General features: G+C 36.8%; 1 protein-coding gene across 1 annotated transcript in view; it reads left to right on the plus strand.

Moving 5' to 3' along the window:
* Nucleotides 1-25,796, plus strand: part of LOC124594537 (probable G-protein coupled receptor CG31760) — a 1,575,154-nt gene extending 1,549,358 nt beyond the window's left edge. Inside the window, exons 14-16 of the mRNA XM_047132910.1 lie at nt 2,138-2,243; nt 17,973-18,116; nt 25,147-25,796. Coding sequence (XP_046988866.1) covers nt 2,138-2,243; nt 17,973-18,116; nt 25,147-25,377 — 481 coding nt within the window. The 3' untranslated portion in view covers nt 25,378-25,796. The remainder of the gene's footprint in view (nt 1-2,137; nt 2,244-17,972; nt 18,117-25,146) is intronic.
* Nucleotides 25,797-26,706: the final 910 nt, after the last annotated feature.

The raw sequence follows: 26,706 nt of genomic DNA on the forward strand, positions 1-26,706 counted from the left end.
ATATGCGTATCCGTGTATTACAATAAATGTTAAATGAAATAGTTTCCTGTTATGTAAACTGGAATACTCTCTTTCAGATTCTGGAGGTGATAGGAGTCAAATACAGGGAGCAAAAGGCTATTTACAATTTTTACAAAAACCAGATTGCAGTCGTAAGAGTCAAGGGGCATGAAAGCAGTGGTTGAGAAGGGAGTGAGACAGGGTTGTAGCATATCCTCGATGATATTCAAACTGTATATTGAGCAAGCAGTAAAGGAAACAAAAGAAAAATTTGGAGTAGGAATGAAAATCCATGGAGAAGAAAGAAAAACTTTGAGGTTTGCCAATGACATTGTAATTCTGTCAGACAGAGCAAAGGACCTGGAAGAGCAATTGAACAGAATGGACAATTTCTTGAAAGGGGGATATAAATGAACGTCAACAAAATCAAAACGAGAATAATGGAATGTAGTCAAAATTAAATCAGGTGATGCTGAGGGTATTAGATTAGGAAATGAGACACTTAAAGTGGTAAGTGAGTTCGTTATTTGTGGAGCTAAGTAACTGATGATGGTCAGAGTAGAGAGGATATAAAATGTAGACTAGCTAAGGCAAGGAAAGTGTTTCTGACAGAAAATTTTGTTAACATCGAGTAGAGATTTAAGTGTCAGGATATCTTTTCTGAATGTATGTGTATGGAGTGTAGCCATGTATGGAAGTGAAACATGGCCGATAACAGTTAAGACAAGAAGAGAACAGAAGCTTTCGAAATGTGGTGCTACAGGAAAATGCTCAAGATTAGATGGGTAGATCACATAACTAATGAGGAGGTACAGAGTAGAATTGGGGAGAAGAGGAATTTGTGGTATGACTTGACAAGAAGAAGAGATTGGTTGCTAGGACACTTTCTGAGGCATCAAGGAATCACGAATTTAGTATGGAGAGAAGTGTGGAGGATAAAAGTCATACAGGGAGACCAAGAGACAAATACGCTAAGCAGATTCAGAAGGATGTAAGTTTCAGTAATTATTCAGAGATGAAGAGGCTTGCACAGGATAGAGTAGCATGGAGAGCTGCATCAAACCAGTCTCTGGACTGAAGACTGCAACAACAACAACAACAACCATACTTATGGTCTAGTGCTCATAGTCCATGTCTACAAGGTTGCTTCGCAGTTTTATCCTCATCTCCTGCAGATAATGAAAGTCATTGTATAGATAAAAATGGCTACTTACTATGCAGAAGACAATTCTCTTCCATCATGATAATGTGGCCTCATGTCATTCCTGCTAAAGTGCATGAGCTTTATTCTTAAGAACTATTACGTATGGCATATTCAATGGATTTGTGTTCCAGTTATTATTTTTCATCCTTAAACCCAATTAAGTGGACAGAGACTTGCAGAATATGATGAAACAGACAGACACTTTACATTGTGGTATAAATATTATTTTCCTGATAGTTTAAAAACTTTGTAAGTCATTGAATAACACACACATTACCTACTTATGTCTTTAATCATTTCATTACTTACCTTCCCACTTTGCAGGCTTTGTTTGTACCTTAAGAGGTGGCCTGTCCTTATATCTTTTCATTTTGATTTATTTAAGAAAATATAGTAATTTTATGTAAGTTGGTCGGAAACTACTGGTAGAGGTATGCGACCATTATTATTAATATGATTGACTGGATTTTAGAAAAGCTGAATAGTCACAAACAAATAGATTCTTGAACGTATTAGTAAGGAAAAAACTGTCGAAGCTATTTTTGATATGAAATGGTATGTATTGATTCTGACACTTAGTTCGATTTTGCGCACTCTTGTTAACATTTGGTGTTTAAAAAAATGTGTAACTAATTATTTGGTACTTTATTTACACCACGGAATCTGATGATGGGCAGAGCCTGAAACATGTCATTTGGAATAAATGCACCAAGGAACGTCTATTACTTGTTTGTTTGCAAATACTTGGCTTTTTTTAAATCCAGTCAATTATATTAACACAGTAATTTATCCTAACTTCTTCTTGTGTTTTATCTGACTTGTATCTTCATAACAGTTACAAGAAACAGTTATTGATGCAAGTGTAATCATATATCATGAAGATTAACGTATTCTTGTGTTTGTGTTAATCATGTATTTTCGTTGATTCCACAGCTTGTTCATCTTTCCTCATGCTGGCCCTGACATCAAGTATCTGCTAGGTTTCATCCGAACTCAGCTGAGTACATCTGTCACAGTGGGGCTTGTATTTGGTCCTAAGGTACAGTATATGAATAGCTCTTCCACATATCACTCATTTAAATAACAATTATCCTCTTGAGAATTAAATTTAGGATATGGTGTTAATAATGCCTGAGGCAGCAGAGCCACATCTGCATACCAATTAGTAAAACAGAAAAAAACTGATAGATAAGAAAATGGGCATTTGATTAACAATAAAAATAAGAAAAAACCGTGTAAACTATCTTTATTAACATTTAAAAAGGTAACACTTTTGACAATCTGGATTAATGCCCGTAAAATTGCTAAGAGTGTCAGAATTATCCCTTATGGTTTGACAGTTTAACACTTTCGGCTCTAGTCACTTAGAAAAATTTGGGACCAGGAAACAAGCCATTTATACTATTATTTAAATTGTTAGTTGTAGATTTGTGGATGATATATCTTGTAGGATAATACACGTGAAAGAAAAACCAAAATTCAAGCTTCATCTTTATTTGATTTCTATGACAGACTTCAAATTTTACAATAATGATGACAAAAAGAATAAACATCCTTTAAAAAGTGTGAGGTGAGTTCTTGAGGAATTTCACACATAACTGACATTTGTATGTAAAAGTCTGAAGTATTCTGGCGCGCAGAGACATACATTGCTTTCATTACAATACCAACTTGTCCCTTCCCGCGTAATTTTCCAGAAAATTGTTTCGTCTTCTCCAAACAAATCTAGCAAACCTTTATTGGATGGTGCATTGTCACCAGATTCGTCTGTAAGACAGATGATATGAGGATAAATAAAACAGAATGAAATTTTAATTATGGCAGCAGCATCTGCAGCAACAATATTAGTGACAAAAAATATGTCAGGCCACAGCTTATCCAAATAGAAGTCTTCTTCAGGCTATTCCCATTGAGATATTTCTCCCTCCAAACCAGAACCACTCAGTTCATCATCTAGAGCTTCTGAAATGTCTTGCTCATTGAGAAAATGTCTCATATTTGTAGTAGAATTACGCAAACAGCAAAATGTAGTGAATACGCGCACAAATCTCATGACAAAGCAAGCACACAATAGTTAAGTCAGCCATAATAACATATCTTTTGTTTGCTACTGCTTCTTTTGAAGTAACTTTAGAAACTATAAACATAGGGGAGCACCTGTCAGTTGACAAGTAGTGAGATGTCCATACAGTGGTCTCATAAGAAACCAGTCCATTTTTCGAGTGGCCGGTGGCTCATGCTTTGTTGTACATTGTGGCCTGAGATATACTCATATGTGGTCCTTTGTAGCCCAAGTTGTTAACAGGCTTAGTCACCAAAGTGTTATATGTTGGATTTGGTCTATTACATTTACATCCACTAATATCATTGACTTCCTCTTCATCACTAGAAACACCTTGTACATCATCCATTATTTTGTCCTCAGTATTTGATTACAAAACTTCATCTTTATCCAGCCACTGTCAAATGTCCTCCATGGTTATAGCTCCAAATGAATCCTGGAAATCTGAATCATCTATTCCTTCAAGAATAAATTCCATTTCTCGTTTGAAAAGAAAAAAATTACTCTTTTATTAGCTTCATTAGCTTTGTCAGTAAGTGAGATGCTACATAATACTTTTGATTGCCATCAGTTTTGCAAATTTCCCAGTTGCAAGTGATTTTAAACAGTGTGAATCAACAGCATTAGCACACTAAAGATCAGTGATTCTTTCTAGCTCAGTTACAGGTGTTGACTTGTCTGTGTATTGTCAGGGCTGAATTTCGTAAACAAGCGAGTTTCATCTGTGGTGTAGAACATTGCCAAAGAGAGATTTCTCTCTTCTAAACTGGTCTTTAATTCTTTACAAAATGGTTGAACACTTGAAACATCTGCACTTAAACATTTTCAACATACTTGTCTGTTAGAGATATTGTGCCAATTATAGAATCAAAACAGCCTTCCAGTACTACACACTTACAATAATTCTGACAGTGTGTTCTTGTTGGTACATGGTTTAGACAACATTATCAGTGGTAGTCAGTTTTGGTCCAACTGATTGATTTTATTCTTGACTTGTTTGTCTTGTTTTAGCACCAAGTCCAAAGATTTACTACTGTTTCTCTTAACATCATAAAATATCAAATTACCAGTGCTAAACTGTCAGAAGAATATGGACAGAAGTACTGGCATGGATTTTATCAAGCCTCACTTATTTTACCTTCTTCATTTAATGCTTTGTATTTACTCCTAACACTCATCCTGTTTACTGCGTGTGCTGTACAGCAGTTTAAAAGTCTTTTAATTGATCACAGAGACAAAATTTAGCACAATGTATCTTGTGGGTTTCAGCATCAAACTGAATGAACATCAACTTCTTTGCATGCTTATGACCAACACTGATACATACAGTATTCATTATCAACCATTGATGAAGTGATTGGAAAGGGAAGAGGATGTGTTCAACATTTTCTAATAAATGAGCTTGGAGCAAACGTTTCTAGTATACTAAGACAGCTTTTCACTTTGTGATAAGCAACCAGTCTGAATTATTGTGAATTTCACATCAGTAAAGTTCAGTTTAGTGAGGGCTTATTGTACTGCAACATTTAATCTGAAACCTATGTATGTTAATGCTAGTAGTGTACACCTCTGGGGTGACACACAAAGTGTACACTGGTTGCAGTGACCCACAATTACTTTATGCAAATAAGATGAATATTCACAATATTTTATGAGACCAACACACAGTAGTGATATAGAAGAAAATAATTTTAATGTAAATAAATGACAGTGAGACTCATTAATGGTATAGGTATGTTTTCTTATCCAAAACCGACCATTAGTATTTCCACACCTGTGGCACATTTTAGAATGCACATACACCTGATGAATCCAACAGTTACTCTTTCCACACCTGTAGCACATCTTAGAATGCACAGACATTGGATGAGGTGTCATGTGCAAATTTTCTGTACATTCAGATGGGTAATAAACTGAATGGCACCATCATGTGGGTAAGTGAACCAAAAAGCTCATTGTATTGACACGCAGACAGTATTTGTAATATATTTTCACTCAGTTCTGTACTTTGTCATTATCATCTGGGACATTGCATCCTAGGTGAAAAAAGTATTTATTCTACAGAATGGTACAATAAAAATATTGTGCACAGCTGATAACCGAATGTCTTGCAGAAACCTTTTCGGGGGTCTAGGAATTCTTACATTTATACTCCTTAATATACATAGACTCCTTAATGGTAGTTGCAGTTAATAACAAGCGCGAATTTAGGACAAAATCAGCAATTCATAACCATAATACTAGAAGAAGAAGTGGTTTACAAATAGAGTATACAACCCTCTCTTGATTCAGAATAGAGTTTTGGTTGCCAGTGAACATCAGGCAGGAAATTGGACATCTCTAAATATTAAAAAAAAAGTAAAAGAATTGCTGATTAGTCACTCATTATACAATTTATCGCAATATTTGGGCTTAAGAATGTAAATTCTGGATAATCCTAATTTTTGTATTAGATAGATCCTGACTTTGCCAGTGTATAGACTGCTGATAGTGGTCTGCCATAAAGTTAAGTAAATGCTTTGTTTGAAGTATTAGATAAAAAATGCAGCTAAGTGGTAAATGATGAGGAGTAGTGGCTGTTTTCAAAGTCTGCGTGATAAACTGGACTCATTCCACATCCCTGTGGGCTCTTCTTCATGATGCCGTACACAAATCTCAATGAACGAATGAATCAACTATATTGAGGGCAGTAAGGGTTGCCGCATTCCCCACACGCTAACACTTTTAATGTGGACATATCAAATCTCTCTTGTGTTGGTGGCTCATTTAGTTGGTTTGGGAATGTTCTCCATGAATGGTTTTGCAAGAACTACAATGTAATCAGCAACACGGTGAGATTTTCTAGGAAGTTTTGTTCTCCAGTTATTACAATTTCTTCCTTTGGATGATGCATTCAGCTTAAGATTCTTCCGATGAATCTGAGTGTGGTGTCTGCTTTTCCCACTACCTGTTTTATATTGTCATAAGTTCACTCTGGATAGTTAGGCCTAGATATTTTATGGCAGATGCTGTCTCTAGCTGATTGTCATCAATAGTGTAGCCATACAGTAGTGGATTTCTTTTCCTATGTATGTGCAATATGTGACCTTTATTTACATTCAGGGTCAACTGCCATTCATCAGTTCTCTGCAGGTTGTTCTGCAAATTCTTACTCTCTTCTGGCATTGCTACTTCAGTATAGACAACTGCATCATCTGCGAATGGCCTTAAAGAGCATACGATGCTTTCTACTAGGTCATTTATATATATTGTAAACACAGGGTTTCTACGACCCGGGAAAAACCCGGGAATTTTTTTGAATTGCGGGAATTTTTCATTGTTTTTGTTCTCAGTTAAATTTTTATAATTTTGATTGGTAAGAACCAATACTCTAACAGAGGATATTACTGTATCCTGCTACTGCAGAATGATACTGCAGTAATAAAACATGAACGAGAGAAAAAACTGAAATAAAACTTAAATTGCGAAGGAAATGTGCCATATACAGCAACAAAACACAGTGCTCATACAAGCGTCTGCCAACAGCAAAATGTGTCAAAGGCTTTAGGAAGACTATGCAATGCTTCGTAACAACAAATTGCCTCCGATGAGCATGACGTCACAACATTAGATTTGTTTTAGCAGTTACGAGTGGGATCATGTGCATGCGCAGTTGAGTAGTATCTTCTTCCGCTTGTGGCTACAGAAACGTGGCTGTTGGCTGTGTAAGCAGTAAAAAAGCTGGCATGGACAAGCTGCCACATTGCGCAGCAGCCCTGGATCTAGGAGTGTGTGTGTGTGTGTGTGTGTGTGTGTGTGTGTGTGTGTGTGTGTATGGGAGGGGAAAAAACCTTGTTTCACAAAGCGCCTAGCACCCAGCACACATTGGTATATCTATTATTCGTATGACTTTGTAACGTGTCCCTGTCGGTTTTTGAACATTGTTGAACACATTCTAAGTTGATTTCTGAATGAATCATAAGTTGATTTCTCAATGTGTGCATAGTGTATGTGATGTTTCTGTCAGTGGAATCCTCGTCACAACTAGAAATAAACTTTCCTGCAGACAAAAGGGGCTATACGAGCTGAGCAGAGTACAGCCGAATAAAAGAAAGCCAACCACTGTCTGATTATGTGGTTGATTAGGTTTCCGAATGATGAGCATTGTTATGATTACCAGTGAAATCCATAGATTCAGACTACCAGGGTGCGAATAAATGACTAACAGGTAAGAAAGATTACGTATTATCTTCTCGGTGTATCCAAGAAAATGAAATTTTGACAGAAAATATTTGGCCAGATCGATATACTAGCAAGGGCTAGTTGTACAGTCTCCGGCTAGCAGCCGCTTTAAGGTCTATTCTGGAAGTAGTGCAGAAAATGCATTGTACGAACACATAATGACGCCTAACCAGAGAATAATCACAGGATAACTAAACCGGTGATTCTGGCAGAGTTAGTCAAGTTAACTGGTGAATAAGATTTGACACTGGCCGGAATAGATACAGAATTAGTAATGACAACATTGTTTGTTAGAACGAGGAAGAATAAAAATTTTGCACTACTACTTTTCAATCTCATGCTTGAGAAACTGGAGCATATGAATGAAGTGTAAAACTAGTAAAACTATTTCCTAACGTAAAGCTTTTTGCTTGTAGTAGGCCTAATAGGCAATTGATATTGGTACTTTGTGAATTATATTCTGCTGTGTTATAAAAATGATCATTTCTGCCAAAACAGTCTCATTTATTTGGCGTGTGTTACAATTGCTGCAGTATTATAAAGGCCTATTTAGTTTTATCTCGCAGGCAGTGACCAAAATACAGGTAATCAGGTCTAGAAACCACACCAGTCTTGGGCCTATTTGTAATTACAGATTTTTCAGTATTAGACAGCGACATTTCGATTTTTCATGTAGCAAAGCATTTGACGAACTTTGATGATCCTTTCGCAGAAAGGAAAGCATGCCATGTAAAGCTGTAGGAAGATTAGAGAGAAAAAAATTCTAGGAGCTAAGGATTGAAGAAATGTGTACTGTCTTGCTTGTCTCTTCTCTTTACTGGTTTTATGTATCCTATATTTAAATTTGTGTCACACAAAGCAGCAAGTTTTTAGCTAATAGGGAGTAAAGAGTGCAAATTTTCTGAAGAGGCCGACTGGAAGCAGGAGAGGCACCATAGGACATTTTAATTTCCACTGTCCTGAATATAGTTTGATGGCATCCAGTGCAAAATATACACGTTTCAATTCCACAGACCGAAATACAGTGATGTGCGATAGAAGAATGCTGTGTGAAGAGGTGTGCCGCTGCACTTTTGCACACTTAAGATCAAATAAAATGTCTTCCAATTCCTCAGACAAGTATGTTTTATGTATCAGACTCTTCAGAAAGATGTGCACTACAGAATGAACATTTTTCGAAAATTCAATTTTTTTTTTAATTTTTGACATCCTATCTCAAACGCTCGAGGGACATCACTATCTACTATTGCCCCGGTTCGGAAATATTGTGGATATGGGTCTGATGCACAGAGCAGTCTGAGTTATAATAGGGAAACGGGTAGTCTCCATGTGACCCGTGTTTACATTTAGTGATTTTGCTGTTTCCTCTTTGTCTGCTGCACTCACGTCAAATGAAAACAAAATTGATTTTTTTGGCCGGAAGCTATCATGTGAATTAAAATACATTCACTTAATAACGGAAGGCTAAAATACATTATTAGTTTCAGATTTTATTTTATTTCCACCTTTCTGATAGTCAAGCATTAATTGCCATGCAGAACAATGGAGTTATTTTTATCGGTTTGTGGAAGAAATTTTCTTTTATTAATCTTTTCCACTGAGGCAGTCAATATATTTGAAACAAAGGGTTTAATTTCAGACTATTGGCTAGTTTCAACTGTGCGGTGCATTTCAAGTGTACATTTTCATCTTCTAGCACGTATGACATTTTGCTATAACAAAGAACCAGACATGAGATAACAAAGTACTGGTACCCAAGGAAACTTACATCCTGAAACCACATTGAAAAGCTTAATATCAGGTTGATGCCTACTTCACTGGGAATCTGGGACTCATTCAAAATCAGCTCTTTGATGACGAGCCATGTAGAAGAATTTATAGCCCAGAAGATCACACTTTTATGTCATTATTAAAAAATTTACTGGCACACTTGTGTGATATATCTTAAAATGTAATACGTGCATAAAAGACCAACATTATATGTGAAAGCTTAGCTTCTCTTGCAGTGTATTGGCCTTAGAGACCACTATTATATGTGAAAGCTTTTTTTTTTCTTGTAGCAACATTATATATATTAATTAAAACCTTTAACTTTTCCTGTTCGTGTGATCGCGGTATTAAACAGTAATGTTGCTATTGGCTGACTACACCACGTGTCCGAAGCTCTGAATATCCGCTGTCATCGACTGGCAAGATCATGTGACATGAGCTATGACTGGCTTACAAATACGCATCGCAGTCTCGATTTCAGTGCTTTGGAAAGTAAATGTGGTGTTTGGTGGAATTCGAATTTATACTTTCATAATATGAAAATATGCAGCATACATGTTGCTGCACATCAAACATCTTTCCAAAAGGTGTTTTTTCCCCTGAGTTTCATTTTCTAAACCGCCAGGAAATTCTAGGCGCATGTATAAAGCCATAACCATTCAAAGGATTGATAAGTTATACAGTTCTGAGAGAAAATATACTGTCAATTAACAGGGAAAAACTATGTTTCCACCCGGGAGAAAGTGTATCTTTAAGCAGGAAATCCGGGAGAAATCTGGGATTTTTTTTTCCTTGTCCGCATATACACCCTGAAACAGCAATGGTCTTTATCACACTTCCCTGTGGTACTCCGGATATTACCTTTACATCTGTTGATTTAGTACCGTTAAGAGTGACGTGTTGAGTTCCATCTGCAAGAAAGTCTTGAAACAATCACAGGGCTACTATGATACTCTGCCATTAATGCCATTAATTGGCAATGCAGAACTGTGTCATTTGCCTTACTGAAATCAATGAACACGCCATCAACCTGAGAGCCATTGTCCACTGCACTTTGGACCTCATGGGGGAATAGAGCGAGGTGAGTTTCGCAGCATCTCTGTTTGCAGAGTCCATGTTGATTTTTATAGAGGAGATGTTCATTTTCCAAAAACATCATAATTCTTGAGCATAAAGTTTTATGAAACTTCCTGGCAGATTAACACTGTGTGCCAGGCTGAGACTCGAACTGGGGACCCTTGCCTTTCATGGACAAGTGCTCTACCATCTGAGCTACCCAAGCATGACTTGCAACCCGTCCTCACAGTTTCAATTCTGCCAGTACCTTCTCTCCTACCTTCCAAACTTCAGAGAATCTTTCCTGCGAACCTTGCAGAATTAGCACTCCTGGAAGAAAGGGTATTGCGGAGACATGGCTTAGACACAGCCGAGGGAAATTTCCAGAATGAAATTTTTCACTCTGCAGCAGGGTGTGCGCTGATATGAAACATCCTGGTAGATTAAAACTGTGTGCCAGACCGAGACTCAGACTCAGAATGTTTGCCTTTTGCGAGCAAGTGCTCTACCATGTGAGCTACCCAAGCACGACTTACGACCTGTTCTCTCAGCTTCAGTTTCATCAGTACCTTGTCTCCTACCTTCGGAACTTCACAGAAGCTCTCCTGCGAACCTTGCACTCCTGGAAGAAAGAATATCACGAAGACATGGCTTAGCCACAGCCTGGGAGATGTTTCCAGAATGAAATTTTCACTCTGCAGCAGAGTGTGCACTGATATGAAACTTCTTGGCAGAAGTTTGGATGGTAGCAGACACGTTACTGGCGGCATTGAAACTGTGAGGATGGGTAGTGAGTCGTACTTGGGCAGCTCAGATGGTAGAGCAATTTCCCGTGAAAGGCAAAGGTCCTGAGTTTGAGTCTTCGCCTGGCACAGAGTTTTAATCTGCCATAAAGTTTTACGTCAACACACACTCTGCTGCAGAGTGAATATTTCATTTTGGAAATGTGTTTTATATGCCCAGTATAGAGCAAGGCACAGATGTGCAGCCATAATATAGTATCAGTCAAGAATAGTGTTATGTGCCCCATTCAGAGCAATGAACAGACTGAATGACATACTGTGTTATGCATTCTGGCTCACAGGAAAACTGCATCCTGTGATAAAAAGTGCCACCTATCAGCAATTTAAACTTTTAAAATTTAAAAGAAATAGCCAGCAGAACATGTAAAGAAAAAAAATTTGTAACCATTAAAAATGCACCTAAATTTCTGTAAACCGATATTGGACAAATAGAAAATTGTAAACTTAAATACCTTGGACAGAAAATGCAAGGAAATAGCATGGAAAAAGCTGCTACTGAAGAAAGGATACATAAAATGTGAAGGGCATGTGCCAAAACTAAAGACCTTTACAATAAAAATGCCTGTCTACAAGTGCAACACCAATACATTACAATACAGTAATGAAGCCAGAATATCTATACGTAAGTGCATGTCTATCATTGCACTATAATCCAAATAAATTAAAAATACTGGGAAGATGAATGATTAGCAAACTATTCGGTACACAAAAAACTATGGAAGGCTGGAAATTATGAATTAGTGTTAAAATTTATTGATAAATAGGAAATATGTCAAAAATAATGAGGAAAAGAAGTTCAGCTGGCAGCCTTGCTGGGCAGTGATGAGGCCCTGTTTCAAGCCACGCATATGCCCAAACATGTGTGCCCAGATGGAGAGACCAAGTGAGGTGGCGCAGTGGTTAGCACACTGGACTCGCATTCGGAAGGACGTCAGTTCAATCCCACGTCCGGCCATCCTGATTTAGGTTTTCCGTGATTTCCCTAGATCACTCCAGGCAAATGCTGGGATGGTTCCTATGAAAGGGCACGGCCGACTTCCTTCCCCATCCTTCCCTAATCCGAGCTTGTGCTCCGTCTCTAATGACCTCGCTGTCGACGGGACGTTAAACACCAATATCCTCCTCCTCCCAGATGGAGATGTTGCCTTTAAAGGGTGTAACTGCTCGTACTTCTATGAATGCTGGGTGCTAGAGATGTAACAAGAAAGGATGAGTGCATCCTTGGAAGAGTTTCACCGGGCTTTGATTGTAGATCATTATTGCACTATTAAGAGAATAAAAAAGAAGACAGTGCTAAATTGATGCATTTGGATGTTAACAGTTTTTAACTTCTGTGTTTTAAATGTTCACCCAAAATGTGTGGCCATACCTTTAAGAGACAGGTTGAAACAGAGCTGTGGTAATATGCTTGTTTCCTTTCTGGGTGGAAAACCGTTGAAAGGGGGATGCGAACTGCAGTTCTTTATTGTTGACAAGGGTTTCGTTGGGCTCCTTCAGTAGAAGAATCAGTAATGAGGATGTTAGTGGTATTATCAATCATGGTCTGTTGCATTCTGATGACATGTGGGAAATGAGAATAATTGTCTGTTAAAATCAACCACATGGTCCCATGGAATGGACCCACAAAATCTTCAGGTGCACAATCCCATGGCTGAGTAGGTGTAGACCCATGTCTGGAGGGGGGGGGGGGCTTGGGATGATGCAGGTTGTTGCTTTTGACAAGTTTGACATTGTTGAGCCATATACACAATATCCTCATAAACTCATTGCTAACACAAATGTCACCAGGCATGATTATTTGTTCTCGAAATGTCCTAGTCGGACTTACGCAGGAGTGCTGAACCTCTGGAATCACCACTCAACACTGACAGTCATTTTGATTCATCAGTAGGATGCCTTTTAGAAAATGAAGAACAGGGCTTCATGAAAAGACACAATGAATTTCAGGGCAAGCTGCCAAAGGAAGGGCCTGTAGCCAGCCAGTTGTGCAAACTGGCAAAGGTCTCAAGGACTGATCCTTATGGCTGACTACTGTGACATGCCTGGAAGCAATGGGAAAACCTTCTACTGGCTGTTCCAGTTGTGAATCAGTGTGAAAGTGAAGAGTTTTTTGTTTATCACAATCGTCATCAACATCCATAGGGAACCATAGTATGTTTGCCTTTGCGTTCTGGGTTGATGTGTGGTAATAAATGGAATACTGATAATTTGATATAAAAAGTGCCCAGTTTGGAAACCTCTTGAGAAGTCCAGTAAGGCATCACTGATACGGGGCTAAATATGAGCAACAGTGGCTCATGATATGTGACCAGATGAAATTTGTTACCATACTAGAAAATGCAGAACTTCTGGACACCACTTGCCAGTACCTGCTTCTCTATCTGGTAATAATTTTCTTGTGCTGTAGTGAATGTATTAGAGGCTAATGTGATAGACCATTTTGAACCATGTGGGTACTTGTGTGATAGAACAGCCCCAACAAATTTTACATATTCACATGTACCTTTACCTTTAATCCAAATAAATACAGTTTCGTTAACAGATATCTTATGTCTATTACGGGTATACAGGGAGAAGGGTGAGGGTGACATATATGATGATTTAGAGGTAAATGTGGCTAATACAAGGTCATAAAAGAAGCAGTTTGGAGAAATTTCTTCAGCTTAAGAAATGCTTGGTGACAACCTGTGGGCCATTGGAAAGGGACCTCTTTCCCCTGCAACTGATTCAACTATTGGGTTATTGTTGCAGTTTGAGGAATAACTCAGATATTATGTAACCTTGTCCATAAAGACCTGTGGTTACCTTAGCTTGTTAATTGTTGGAATATGAGAAATGGCTGGCACATTCCCTGATTCCCCCTAAGAATATATCGTACATATGAGCTCTGTTCAAATAATTTCAGAATTTTGTCCACAAAATTTGTCTACACTTACCTTTTACTTATTGTGCATGGTCTCCTTCGAAATACTCTCCCCCAACATTGATACACTGCTCCCAGTGCCTCTTCCACTTCTGGAAGCAGCATTGGTACACCTCTTGCTAGATCGTGTGAAGTGCTGTCAGCGAGTTTTCTTTCATATCGTCTGTTGCAAATCTTCATCTTTTCCATTGGGTTTTCAACTTAGGAAATAAAAAAAGTCCACAGGGGCCAGGTCTGGAGAGTATGGACGATGAGGCAGCACAGTGATTTAGTTTTGTGTGCTGAATGTGCAGGTGTGTTATTGTGATGCAAGAGCCATGAATTGTCTCGCCACGTTTCAGTCCTTTTCCTTCTCACATTTTCTTGCAGGCATTACAACACGTCCTGATAGTACCATCATTTAACAATTTGTCCCTTTTCCGTGAATCCATGATGAACTAATCCTTCAAAGTCGAAGGAAACTATCAGCATGGTTTTGACATTTGATCTGACCTGACAAGGTTCCTTTGATCTTGGAGAACCTTTCCCCACCCATTGTGAAGATTGAACCTTAGTCTGAACATCATAGCTGTAGACCACGTCTCATCATGAGTTACGATTCTCTTAAGAAACATCTCATTCTCATTTGCACACTCCAGAAGCTCCTCACAGATTGCGAGGTGAATGTCTTTCTGATCTTGACTCATGAACTGTGGATCAAACTTGGTGGCAGCATGATGCATTTCAAGATGCCATGTCAGGATGTCATGACATGATCCAACTGAAATGTTACATTCTTCTGCAATATCTCAGACAGTCAGTCTTTGATTGGCATGCACAGCTTCATCGATGTTCCTGACATGAGCTGTTGGTAGACATTGAGGGTCGTCTTTAACTTGGGTCAAGCCATTTTTAAGCTGTGTGACTAATGTGTGACACTGAGTACAACTTAAGCACTCATCACCATAGGTTTCCTGCATCATTTGTTGTGACTCTGTAAAGGTTTTCTTGAGTTTCATGTAAAATTTAATGCAAAAGCATTGCTCCCCTAGCTATGCCATCTTAAAATTCTCAAAATGTGTGACAACATTCTACTTAGTGCAGCACTGAATAATACCTAACAGACATACAACAATGAAACTTCTTACAGTTAGACATTAAACACAGGCATGTTCAGGGATACCAAATGTATTACACTCCGACACACCATTGTCACAAAATTACGAATGTTCCGGAATTTTTTGAACAGTCCTCATACTTAACAGAAGACTGAAAGAAGGAGAATTTTGACAACTTACTCTTTAATATGGTTTTCAAAAGAACTGAAAATACTGCTGGAGATTTGATGCATGCTGCATCTGACGTATTCCTGTTGTTACTATACCATCCAGATAATTGACACATTGTGCATTGTTGGCCATAGTTTATTCTAGAAATTTCTGAAATATTGCTAGTAAGCTAGCTGTAGTGATCCGCAGCCACCTATTGTGTGTGTGTGTGTGTGTGTGTGTGTGTGTGTGTGTGTGTGTGTGTGCGTGTGTGCATCTACAGGTACATTTTTACTAATGCCATGACAGAGCTGCAGGACATAGTGCATTTACACTGTGACTAACTAGCAGTGTTGAAAGATAACCTTTTATACTGATGGAGCCCAAAAATAGTATTTAATGCCAGGATGACTTCGGAAATCTCATCCAAAGGAAGTGGAAAATAAGGTTCTAACTGATTTATATTAGAGAAATTCTGACCCCCAGGCAGTTTCAAAATTAATTCATCAGAACATGGAAGAGGATATGATTCCACAATCGATGAGGTGTGTACAGTATTGTTTGAAATCTCCACAAAGGTGTAATGAGTGACCTGGTTTCCAAACATAGACTAAAGATGATGCCCATCTGCCATGAGGAATCTGGGAAAAGCACTTTCAGCTCCTCTAAGTGATGCAATTAAACTCTGACCTTATCCTCGAAATGTACAGAAATGTAAAATTGTGTATTTAATAAAACTAAAAAGAGTTGTAACCTATGACTACAATACAGTGAGCCTCAACTAGATTCAGTGAATTTATACAAAAACTTGGGCATAACAATTTGTGGAGATACAGGAAAATGCAGTCTTTTTACTGCGTTATGTTTAAGCCTTTCAGAACTATGCCTTATTTTATTGTTGATTAGAAAAGATAAGTCATGCAGGGTGGGGGGATGGTGAACATCATATTTCAATATCTGCTGGTACGCTATCATAACATGAAGAATGATTAATATTAGGAACACAATTATAATTTTTTGAAATCACCAGAGGGGTTGATAGTTTTAAATTATGATGGCGGTAAATACTGCTAGCCAGAGATGACGCATATATATTCGGTTGTTTATTGGTAAATCTTATACTCAGTGCTATTGCCAAAAACTAGTTACTGAATTTGGTGAGTAAATATTTTGATGTGTCATCATTTTTGTCACAGTTAGTGTCCTGGAACCTATGTTTATTCATGTTTTAATCATTCTGATGGTTGTTTTTGTGTTAATCTTTGAGCATTTTGTTTTTTTTATGCATGATAGATATGTTTCACTTTATTTGATAACACACTGGTTAATTTTCAAATACTGTTGCCAAGGCAATTTTAACTCTTCTTTACAGCTTCTTCTCTGACTTAGACAATGCTCTCTATTTCTTATAGGATGGGTTTTAATCTCGTGTGTTTTCCATTCATTGTCCTTACTTCTGTTTAAATTTCCTGTGTTTATTTTAAGTGGGAACAATATTTAAAGTATTGTAGGAATATTTACTAAACCCATCTGCTCATCACATTTTATTCTCATTTGACTATCATTGGCAGATAAATCACATATCTGAATATGTTTTAACCTGAAAACAAGTTGACAATAGCTATTGTGATGCAGGCTGAAATTCTCACCTGGGAGCTTTACTGTAGAAAGTATTGAAAGCTATGCATTATTGATTTTCATCCTCCTACAACTTTCTTCATCTCCTAAAAATATTTTCCATCTGTGTGGTGGCACAGGGTTATCTTTTTTCTGCTCTTCTTATCCTCTTCAGTTTTTTCCCTATTTCTCTTCATAATGCTCCTTCCTGAATCATTTCACACTGAATTTTTCCAGGACAAGAACTTTAAGAGCAGGAAAACACCTAGCATTCAGTAAATTATGTGAGGTTATTTTCAAAGGGATTTTTAACACATTATTCATACTGTTCTGCCGTGCATTCACTAAATGCAGAATGTTATATCGTGAGGTACAGTACATTACATGTCACAGACACTGCACGGGTATTTTGGTTCATCTGAGGCTGTGCTTGGTCAGGGGCTTCTAAAACCTCATGAGGCAGACAAACAGCAACTCAGAATCACACAGTACCAAATTTAGTAATAGGATGTGAATTTAAAATCTGGACATATCAAATCACCAATTACTCAGTGACATATATTCATAACTAGCTAACATTACTCTTTCACGTCAGTTACTGAGATGTATTTAAGGCAAATAGTATGCTTACAACAAAGCCTAATTATATATTTAAGACTGAAAATTTAATTTGTAACATAGGATGTCAAGTGGAAAGACATAGCCTATTTCTTTCACCTTCCTCGACCAGTCCAATTACTACTCCTCTGGTAATTATTTACATTAAATCATGAAGTTCCTTCTCTCATAATAGACTTTGCTCCATAAGAAATGCAAACAAAGTAAGAATAATTTATGGGGACTGCCTTTGAAGGCTTTACTGGATATTATGATCTCACTAAATCATTTTTAGAAAGAAATGGTCATGAAATGTTTGCTACATACAATTTCCTGTGTATTGAATGAATGGTAGTTGTCCCACTGGTTTTGTAGCTGTTTCATGCATGTTGTATCATAATTATGATTTGTTTCAGTGTGATCTTCTTTTCATAACGGTAAAAATTAAGATGTGTTGCTTTTTTTCACACAGATTGTGCGTGTGCTACGTGGTCAAGGTGATCAATGGGACAACCGTGCACGTGCACGGGGAGTAACAGCATCTTTCTCTCTTAATGGTATTGGATTGATGCCGGAAGAGACTCCAGATCTGTACCAAGAAAATGAGGAACTGAAGGTAGCTTTAGCAAGGACAAGATTACACAGAGTGCCAGTGCATGTGCACAGTAATGTTAGTGACATGTCACAAAGGCGTGTTCACAACTTCACTGTATCTACTGCACTTCTTACCTACAACACATAACAGAAATTAATAATGATGCTTACTCTTGACTCAGAGCTCTTTACAGTATTTATTGGTAAAATGAAACATTTGTGTTTGCAGCTCCCTGCTGAAAACTATCAGTTAATCAAAAGATAGAAAAATGAGGAGGGTGATGTGAAACATAAGAAAGGCAAAGCATTTTATTATTGCTGAAAAAGAAAATTTTATTTTACAATATGACTGTTATTTTAATACCTTGTTGCATAGCTCCCTTACATTTTGAGTTGTAGGTAAATATATGTAAATCAGAGTATTGTTAGAGATGATATGATTGTGCAAAAACATTCGTCATACTTAAAATAAAACAATGACAATATTTCATCACCATGAGGTAAAATATTTTCTCATTCTTACCATAAAAACATGCATTATAAATCTGAATGCACATAATCATAAAGTTTCTGATGATGTTTTAAGAACAATATTCATTCTTTTGTTTAGCAATAAATTAGAAATTCATTAACTTCATGCAGTATCTGTTGAACTGATTTCACTGACATGGTGAATGATAAATTGTTACTTGCACAAATCCAGATTACAAACCATCCTTTATAATAGACTTGCAGTAACTCTGCATAAATGTTTAGACATATTATTTGTCTTGCATACATACATGAAGAGCTGCATGATGCACACACACACACACACACACATACACACACACACACACACACACACACACACACACACACACACTCTTTTTGCATATATTGAATGTCAGAACTTGTCATCTATTAGCTTATTAATATTAATTTCATAGCCAAAGCAAAGAAAAAATATTTTAAATTATCTTTAGTCATCTGTAGACTATTACTTGAAGTTATTCATTTATCATTAATTAAACAATTCATGAGATCTCCCTTGCTTGCTGAACTGTAGATCTTAAAATGAGACTGATTATCACTGTATTACTCAATTTATCTATAACAACTGCAGGATTAAAACTGAAATGCAGAAGATTTTCCATTTGTGGAATGAGTGGCCATAGCTAGCAGCATGTAAAATGAGTACATGATTTTTCTGTTCAAAGACACTGATTAAAAAAGAGAACTACATGTCTAGATTGTAGCTTATTATTAGATACATTATTATGAACTGGTCTCAGGGTCTTTAGGAAATACTGTTATTACAATACTGCACTGATCTTTTGAGAAGACAAAAAAAAGGCTAAGATTTCTTTCTGATGTGATACATAGAGGGACCTAAAATAGAAAATGAAGAAAGTGTTTGAATTTATAAAGTACACTAACTGCCAAAAATAAAGACTGCAAAACACAACTGTCGAAATAATGTGCTTCAAAATGAAATATGAAAATAGACGAGGTGTGCCGTTTGAGGTTTTCCCAATGTAGTAACTGCTTGAAAGTTTCTCAAATGTTGTTTTCCCAATGTAGTAACAGCTTTAAAATTTCTCAAATGTAGTACATGAAGTTGTGGAAACTGCAAATCCTTCAAACAACTGTCCACTAATCATCTTCAGGAGCAACTGTGGCTATTTATAATGGCAAACCAGTTTATATGTTAGCTCAGTAGAAAAGTGCATGTAGCAGAAGAAGGGAGTGAATTTAAAATGATCAAAAGGGATCTAGATTCCCAAAGACCTCAAATGGAAAATGAGCTACAGACTACGCACTGTATGGTACGCAAATCCTGGCCATAAGTCGTGGATGAAAGAATATGCTGTTCACTAGCATTCTGGCTTCAAATGTATGTTTTTGCCAGATTCTTCTCTCTCTTAGCACAACCACTGCTGTTTCCTATGTGTTGGTGGGTGGAAATCATGTATCTCTGCTGATTAAGTTGTTTGTTATACCTGTATCGAGTGTTCCTTTAATGGTAAAGTCCTTGGAGGTTGAGACTAATGAGAGAATTTGTGACTTAATTTCTGTCTTGAATGACACACTGTCAACATATAGCAGAAAAACAGTTCTCGGTTGTTGTGTCATTCAATATCGACAGGTGTTTCAAAAACTGCTTCCACCCTATGTGAGCACAAAAGATGCTGGCCTCAGTCATACATGGGCAGACGTGCCACAATGTTAGACTGATGCAATAACATAGACATCACAGCAAAATACATCAGCAAGAAATATCCACTGCTGTGGACCACTGTCTAGATGAGGGACACAAAATAGACTATGCAGAGACCAAGATCCTCTCACTGCCTAAACCTCCATCATTAAAGAAACACACAAATACATATAGCAAATTACTGTAATCACCAGAGCCATGAGATTTCATTTCACCAAATCCTGACAACCAGCGTTGGTACCATGGCTAAACACTAGCAGATTTCCTAAGCCTGTATGTTGGGAACCATGACTTGCAGCTGTGCATCCCATGCCATGCAGGGTAGCATCTGTGATGCATTTCTCTGGCAGGAGCTCTGGATGACATTAAATCCCCTCCTGTCCTCCTCATTTCACTGTTTCTTTAGTGAGGTTGCATTTCAATTGACTCACCTCTAATAATCCTAAATATAAGGTGCTGCCTCAAAATATTGTTTATATTAAATGGCAATATTGCTCTTCTAAATTCTTGGATATTTCCTCTAAGATATAATCTGCCTCCACTTTCCTGTTCTTAAACATCTAGTAATGACAAATTTCTCACTTGACTTTCATTTCTCACTAGCCAGATTCCTATGTTTTTGTCATTCAGATATCTTTGTTTCATCATGCATTTCAGGGATTTGCAACCATGACTAAACAAACATTTCTTATTTGGTCATGTATCTTAGTATCATCATAAATCTCATACTGAATATGCCATAGCAGCCTTATTCACAATAAATATCAATAGAGTAGTCCGAGAAATACAAATTATTGAGTTCTTATGAGAAATATTCTGGTAGACAACATAGGAATGCCATTATAATCTAGGTAACTACATTGTCCAGGACAGCAGGCAACAAATAAAAACATAGATGTAAAAATTTACATGATGTGTGTAAGTCGTCTGACAGTGTAGCTCACACTTTTATGTGAATATATCATTCTAAATAGAATTTTAAGGAACAGATATGGAAATATTTGGTGGCATAACAACTTATTGTGTGTATTTAAGCATCTGCCTTTCTTGTGGCTTTTTTTAAATTATGTTTTCTGGCTTTTATTCTTAACAATGCTTCATTCTTCTGATGTGAACTGGTATTCTGTTGATAGTATTCTCCCTTGACATTTGTAGGGAGACCAGAGAAGGGTAATAAATGATCTTTCAAGTATATTCATGACAGTCATTGTGTACTACATATTATCTTTTATGAGTCACTGTTTGATGCAACACTTCGGCATAACTCAGAGGATGATGTTTTATTGATTTACATGTCCATCTGTTATTGCTAAAATTCATCATATTCATAATGTGTGACTGAATACTCATAATTTCTGCTAGTATTGTGCCAGTTGTCTGCATATGTCTTTCGATTAGTACTTGCACAACTTGGATTTTAATATATTTGCAACCCTATGTTATGTGTTGTATTTCACAAAACTGTTATGTGTGAAATATTTACTTTCAGAATTTCACTGTTTACTCAACTTCAGTATACTCTTCAGCATGAGAGTAACATTTGCTCCTCTTTTTTTCTATCATCAGGCTAGACTCTGGTAGTTATCAGATCAGCTGTAATGTATGTAAATCTGCTAGCTTTCATGCCTGTTGTCATTCATGGTAAAATCTTCTGGTTGATTGGCCACCATATTCCTTTTCAGAGTTCTTCACCAAAACTTAATGTTTCAGAGCCTCTGCTGGAATCTTCCCCAGGTGTCTTCTGTTGTTCCCTGAACAGTTGAAAACCAGTGCCATGTCCACTTATGAAAGGATGTTTCCCTGTGCTTTTCCAAACAAATCTATTGAGGAGGAACATGATGTGAATTAATTACCAAAAAGATTTTTTCTTTAATTTTAATCTACTTTTTGCAAATATAAAAAATATGAGAGCAGATTTTGTGTCTTGTACAAATTATATATATAAAAACAAAGATGATGTGACTTACCAAATGAAAGTGCTGGCAGGTCAACAGACACACAAAATTCAAGCTTTCGCAACAAACTGTTGCCTCATCAGGAAAGAGGGAAGGAGAGGGAAAGACGAAAGGATGTGGGTTTTAAGAGAGGGGGTAAGGAGTCATTCCAATCCCGGGAGCGGAAAGACTTACCTTAGGGGAAAAAAGGACAGGTATACACTCGCACACACACACATATCCATTCCACACGTGGAATGTTTCCCTCTATTATTAATTATGAAATATTCTGTTCTTTATTTAAATAAACTATGTGACAGAAGTAATTTACAAGTGAAGTACACCTTAAGATGGATGACAATGTGCAGCATGGTTGTCCACTAAATTTTACACATAGTCTGAACACATTTCAGTTTCGTTAAGTAACTAAGCTTGCAGATCACTTTTATCTTTATTACATGTACAGTATGCTTTTGGGAAATATTACATTTTGAAGTTATCTCTGGCAGCATAGGATGCAGCAATAAAAGTAGTTCATAAAGTCTTGAGGTTTCAGAAACACAAGCATTTTAATGTTGCACTAACATGATGAATGAAAGTGGGATACATGCTACAGGGAAAAATAAGTCACTGCCAATACTATTTAACAAAAAGAACTCAACAAATTATATGAAGAGATAACAACAGGGAAACATTTTTGGGAGGATTGGGATGCAGTCAAAATGAACAGCAATTTGAAGATTTCTGATTTTTTATTTCTGTTTTCATTTAATTGTTACCAATAACTAGCTTGATGTTTAACTGAACAGAAATGCCGTACAAGTAACATAGTAGTACATGAATTGCACTTTGTATTTAAACCACGCTTGCTTTTAGCAGCACACAATTTTTCAAGTGAGAGATTAAAAATCTTGCCTTAACTGTAGCTGCAGAGCTTACGTCCATGAATGGTGGCCATGTGAGAATTGCTTTTGAGTATTGGTAGTTGCTTGATGTCTCTTGCTTGGACTTGTATGACATGCTTTACCTCTTGAAAAAATGCAACGCATGTATTTATTATCAGAAAGTTACAGGTTTTCCCCATTTGATTATCTATTTAACATGCCGACTGCTATGAGGCTGCTGGCCGACATGCCACAGTCTCATGCGTGATTCCATGTGTCTACCAGTGTCCGTGTGCTCGAATCTGTTTAATACAGTCTATAGTGCAGTACTGTGCATTAACTATTATATCTTGAATGAGTTGATACTGGTGTACAAAAAATCAGGTACAATGTCTTGTTCAATATTTGCACATTGTGTTTTTGGAATTTGCACACCTCTCAAAAGTATACTGTACTAAACAGAGTTGAGTATGTGGCCACTGATGGGCATATGGTATCAGGCGTGAACCCCTGCGGAGTCTGCAGGTTGGTCCATGGTGATGAACATGTTAATCAGGCTTCTGTGTGTAATGAGGAGTTGAAATTATGCAGTTAAATGGAATTAGCAATGCTATATTGCAATTCAAAGATAATGGTTTCTTATTTGCTACTTTCACCTATTCCACTTTATAGGTATATGCAAACTATTTTTTTTTTTTGTTCTGCTTGCTGTTGGAAGTATTTTGATTGTTATTTATAGAATTGGTTTTCTTAGAAACATAGAATTTTATGTATCTGGGATGAAGGAATGGGAATCTTTTGTATAGTGGACATTAACTGAATCACGGGAAAATAGTTACTTCATGCACTGCAAACACTAGCATTGCCTGCAGGGGTCAAAGTGATCATAGTAATTAATGTACAGGTAAATCACTGCAGGTCACACACTGTTTGACTGATTTTACTAGTTTCACTTATCAGATGTGAACATCCTCAAATATTTATTACCCTAGTGCCAATGCATTACATGTTTTAAAGCCCAACTTGGCACCATCACCAAGATGTTGCTAAACTGTGTTTTAAGTCTCTGATATGTTGGCACCAGGGCAATGGATATCTAAGGATGCCCACATCTGATGAGGTGAAAGTAGTGAGATAAATAAAAAAAAATTGCAACCTTTGGTAGTTTATCTGTGCATTAAACACTTAGTACTCATCCAGAACAATACTACAGATACATTTAATGTTCTTATAGCTTTACAAACAGTTTCCAAGTATCATTCTTTGGTACTATACAAAACTGTAAGTTATAGTGTGTTTGTGGGGCCGTGATTATCTTAGAAATCTTGTAACATCCCCAGTTTATGTGCTGTCTTGTTCAGATGCATGTAAGTTTGCAAGTTCTAACATCTAACATCCTTGTGTTTCAAGTTTGATGAGAGGAACACTCATGTACTATACATATGATTGATACAACATATATATTGCTGATGAAATTTCTATACTTTGATATATAAAAGTATGTTATTGGCAGGTGTATACTGAAGCTTTCTTTGGCAAGTTTACCCCATTTATCTCAATATGTACTACAATGAGGCTGTGGTGAAATATTTCTCCTGCTCTTGAATAAGACAACAGTATTTTGAAGCTGTAAAAGTGACAGGATGCTTCTTCATAACTGGACTTGTTGCTTCTCTTTACTCATTTACCATCAAATCACCACATAAACAAGCTGTTGTTGTGTTCTCACTTTTGGAGTACTAATGTTGTTATCAGGATTATTACTACAATGGAAAATGCATTCATACATAATTGAGTTAATTGATCAGTTTTGGGGATCAGGCAGTATAAAAATGCCAGTAAAAATTTACTGTTTTTGTTCTTTTGCACACTGTGTTATCAGGATTATTACTACAATGGAAAATGCATTCATACATAATTGAGTTAATTGATCAGTTTTGGGGATCAGGCAGTATAAAAATGCCAGTAAAAATTTACTGTTTTTGTTCTTTTGCACACTGTGACAGATTTTTAGTTGTTAATCGCATTCCGCAGGAAGAGATTCAGAAGCTGGCTGCTCAGATTGAATTTATGAAGATCGTTCATATGGAGATGAACAACAGGCACTTAAAGCCTAAACCTGGTGGCTACTTCAATGCTGCCAATACAGCAGTGACTTTGCAGAGTCCATTGGGAAAAACATCTGGATTTGTTGTGGGCAAGAGCTCTGGAGCTGAGGAAAGCTGCATTGTCTCAGCTACTGATGGTGCTAGTGAACGTGTCTGACTAGTAGTCAATAGTGAAGAAGTGTGGTTGTGACAGGAAACCATTTATGGACATATTCTCTTGCTACCCATTTCATCTTTGCTGTGGAAATCCCTTGTTTGCAAATGTGGCTGTGGAATGTTTTCTGACCTTCATTCTGCTGCATCCCCTGCTGTGAAGTATAGCATGCTGACAGTTTTTTAATTTTGCAAAAAAGTATGACTTTTTCTTTTTCTCTCCCAGTGTGCTAAACTATACCTCAAGCTTTCTGTTTATTTATTTTGTTCATTTATGTATGCTGATGCAAAGTGAAAGCTGTAATGTCAAGTGATTGTACCTTAGAACTACAAATCTTCTACACCTTTTACTGTCACTTCTTACTGCAATAAATAGTGCTCGGACCGGATGTACATCTATCACATCAGAAAACATGAAATTGACATTCCCTTTTTTTTTTTTCATTCTGTCTGTGATGTATAACATATTTTTCCTGATGGTGATTTTACACCACTGAGATGAAACATTACGTAATCTTCTTTGCAATAAACATCAAACACTTTTTTGTTCAAAAGACACCACAGTACTTGTTTTTGATGAATCCTTGAGTGTTTCATTTTTCTTTGGGTGCACCGCATTACATTTTAATTTGTTTAATGTTAAATTTGTAGCTTTAGGAAACCATAGCATTTTGATAATGACAGAAAGGCAGCATGTCGATCAGAATTGGAAAGTGCATAATTTCCTTAATAATTTTAATGATTTTGATTTCAACTGAACATAGAGAGTTTTGTAATGTCATTATAATAGTGTAATTATTTATTTTATTGATTATTTGATATACCTTTCCACATAAACTTTTATTATTAACACTGCAAAAACTAGTTATGGAGATGGATACTGGTGAAAACTATGCTCCACTACAGGACTTAATAAATATTACAGGGATGAATTCCATTCCACAGACTTCGAAAAGGTCAGAAATACCATTTAAAGTTTCATTTTTGTGTCAAAAATCTGAGTCCATGTGCATCAGTTCAGAAAATGGTTTCCAGTAAAATGTTAAGTGATTCTAACAACCACAATTCTTTACTATTGGCATATGTATTTGAAGAATGTGTGTCAGCGTACAATAACTTTAAATAAATTTTATGTAATCTTCCTTAGAAATTAATATTCTACATAAAGAAAACATTGATTATTTAATGATTTAATGTTCTATAAAAAAGACTGTGCTTTGAGTGAACACTTAAAAAAATACTTGTGCTGGTAGTAACCCTGAAAAAAATTATTTTATGTACCAGTTTCATTATTAAAAGGATAAAACTATAGGGTTTGATGGTTGTTTTACTT

This window comes from Schistocerca americana, chromosome 2 (assembly GCF_021461395.2).
Source record: "Schistocerca americana isolate TAMUIC-IGC-003095 chromosome 2, iqSchAmer2.1, whole genome shotgun sequence".
Lineage (NCBI taxonomy): Eukaryota > Metazoa > Arthropoda > Insecta > Orthoptera > Acrididae > Schistocerca > Schistocerca americana.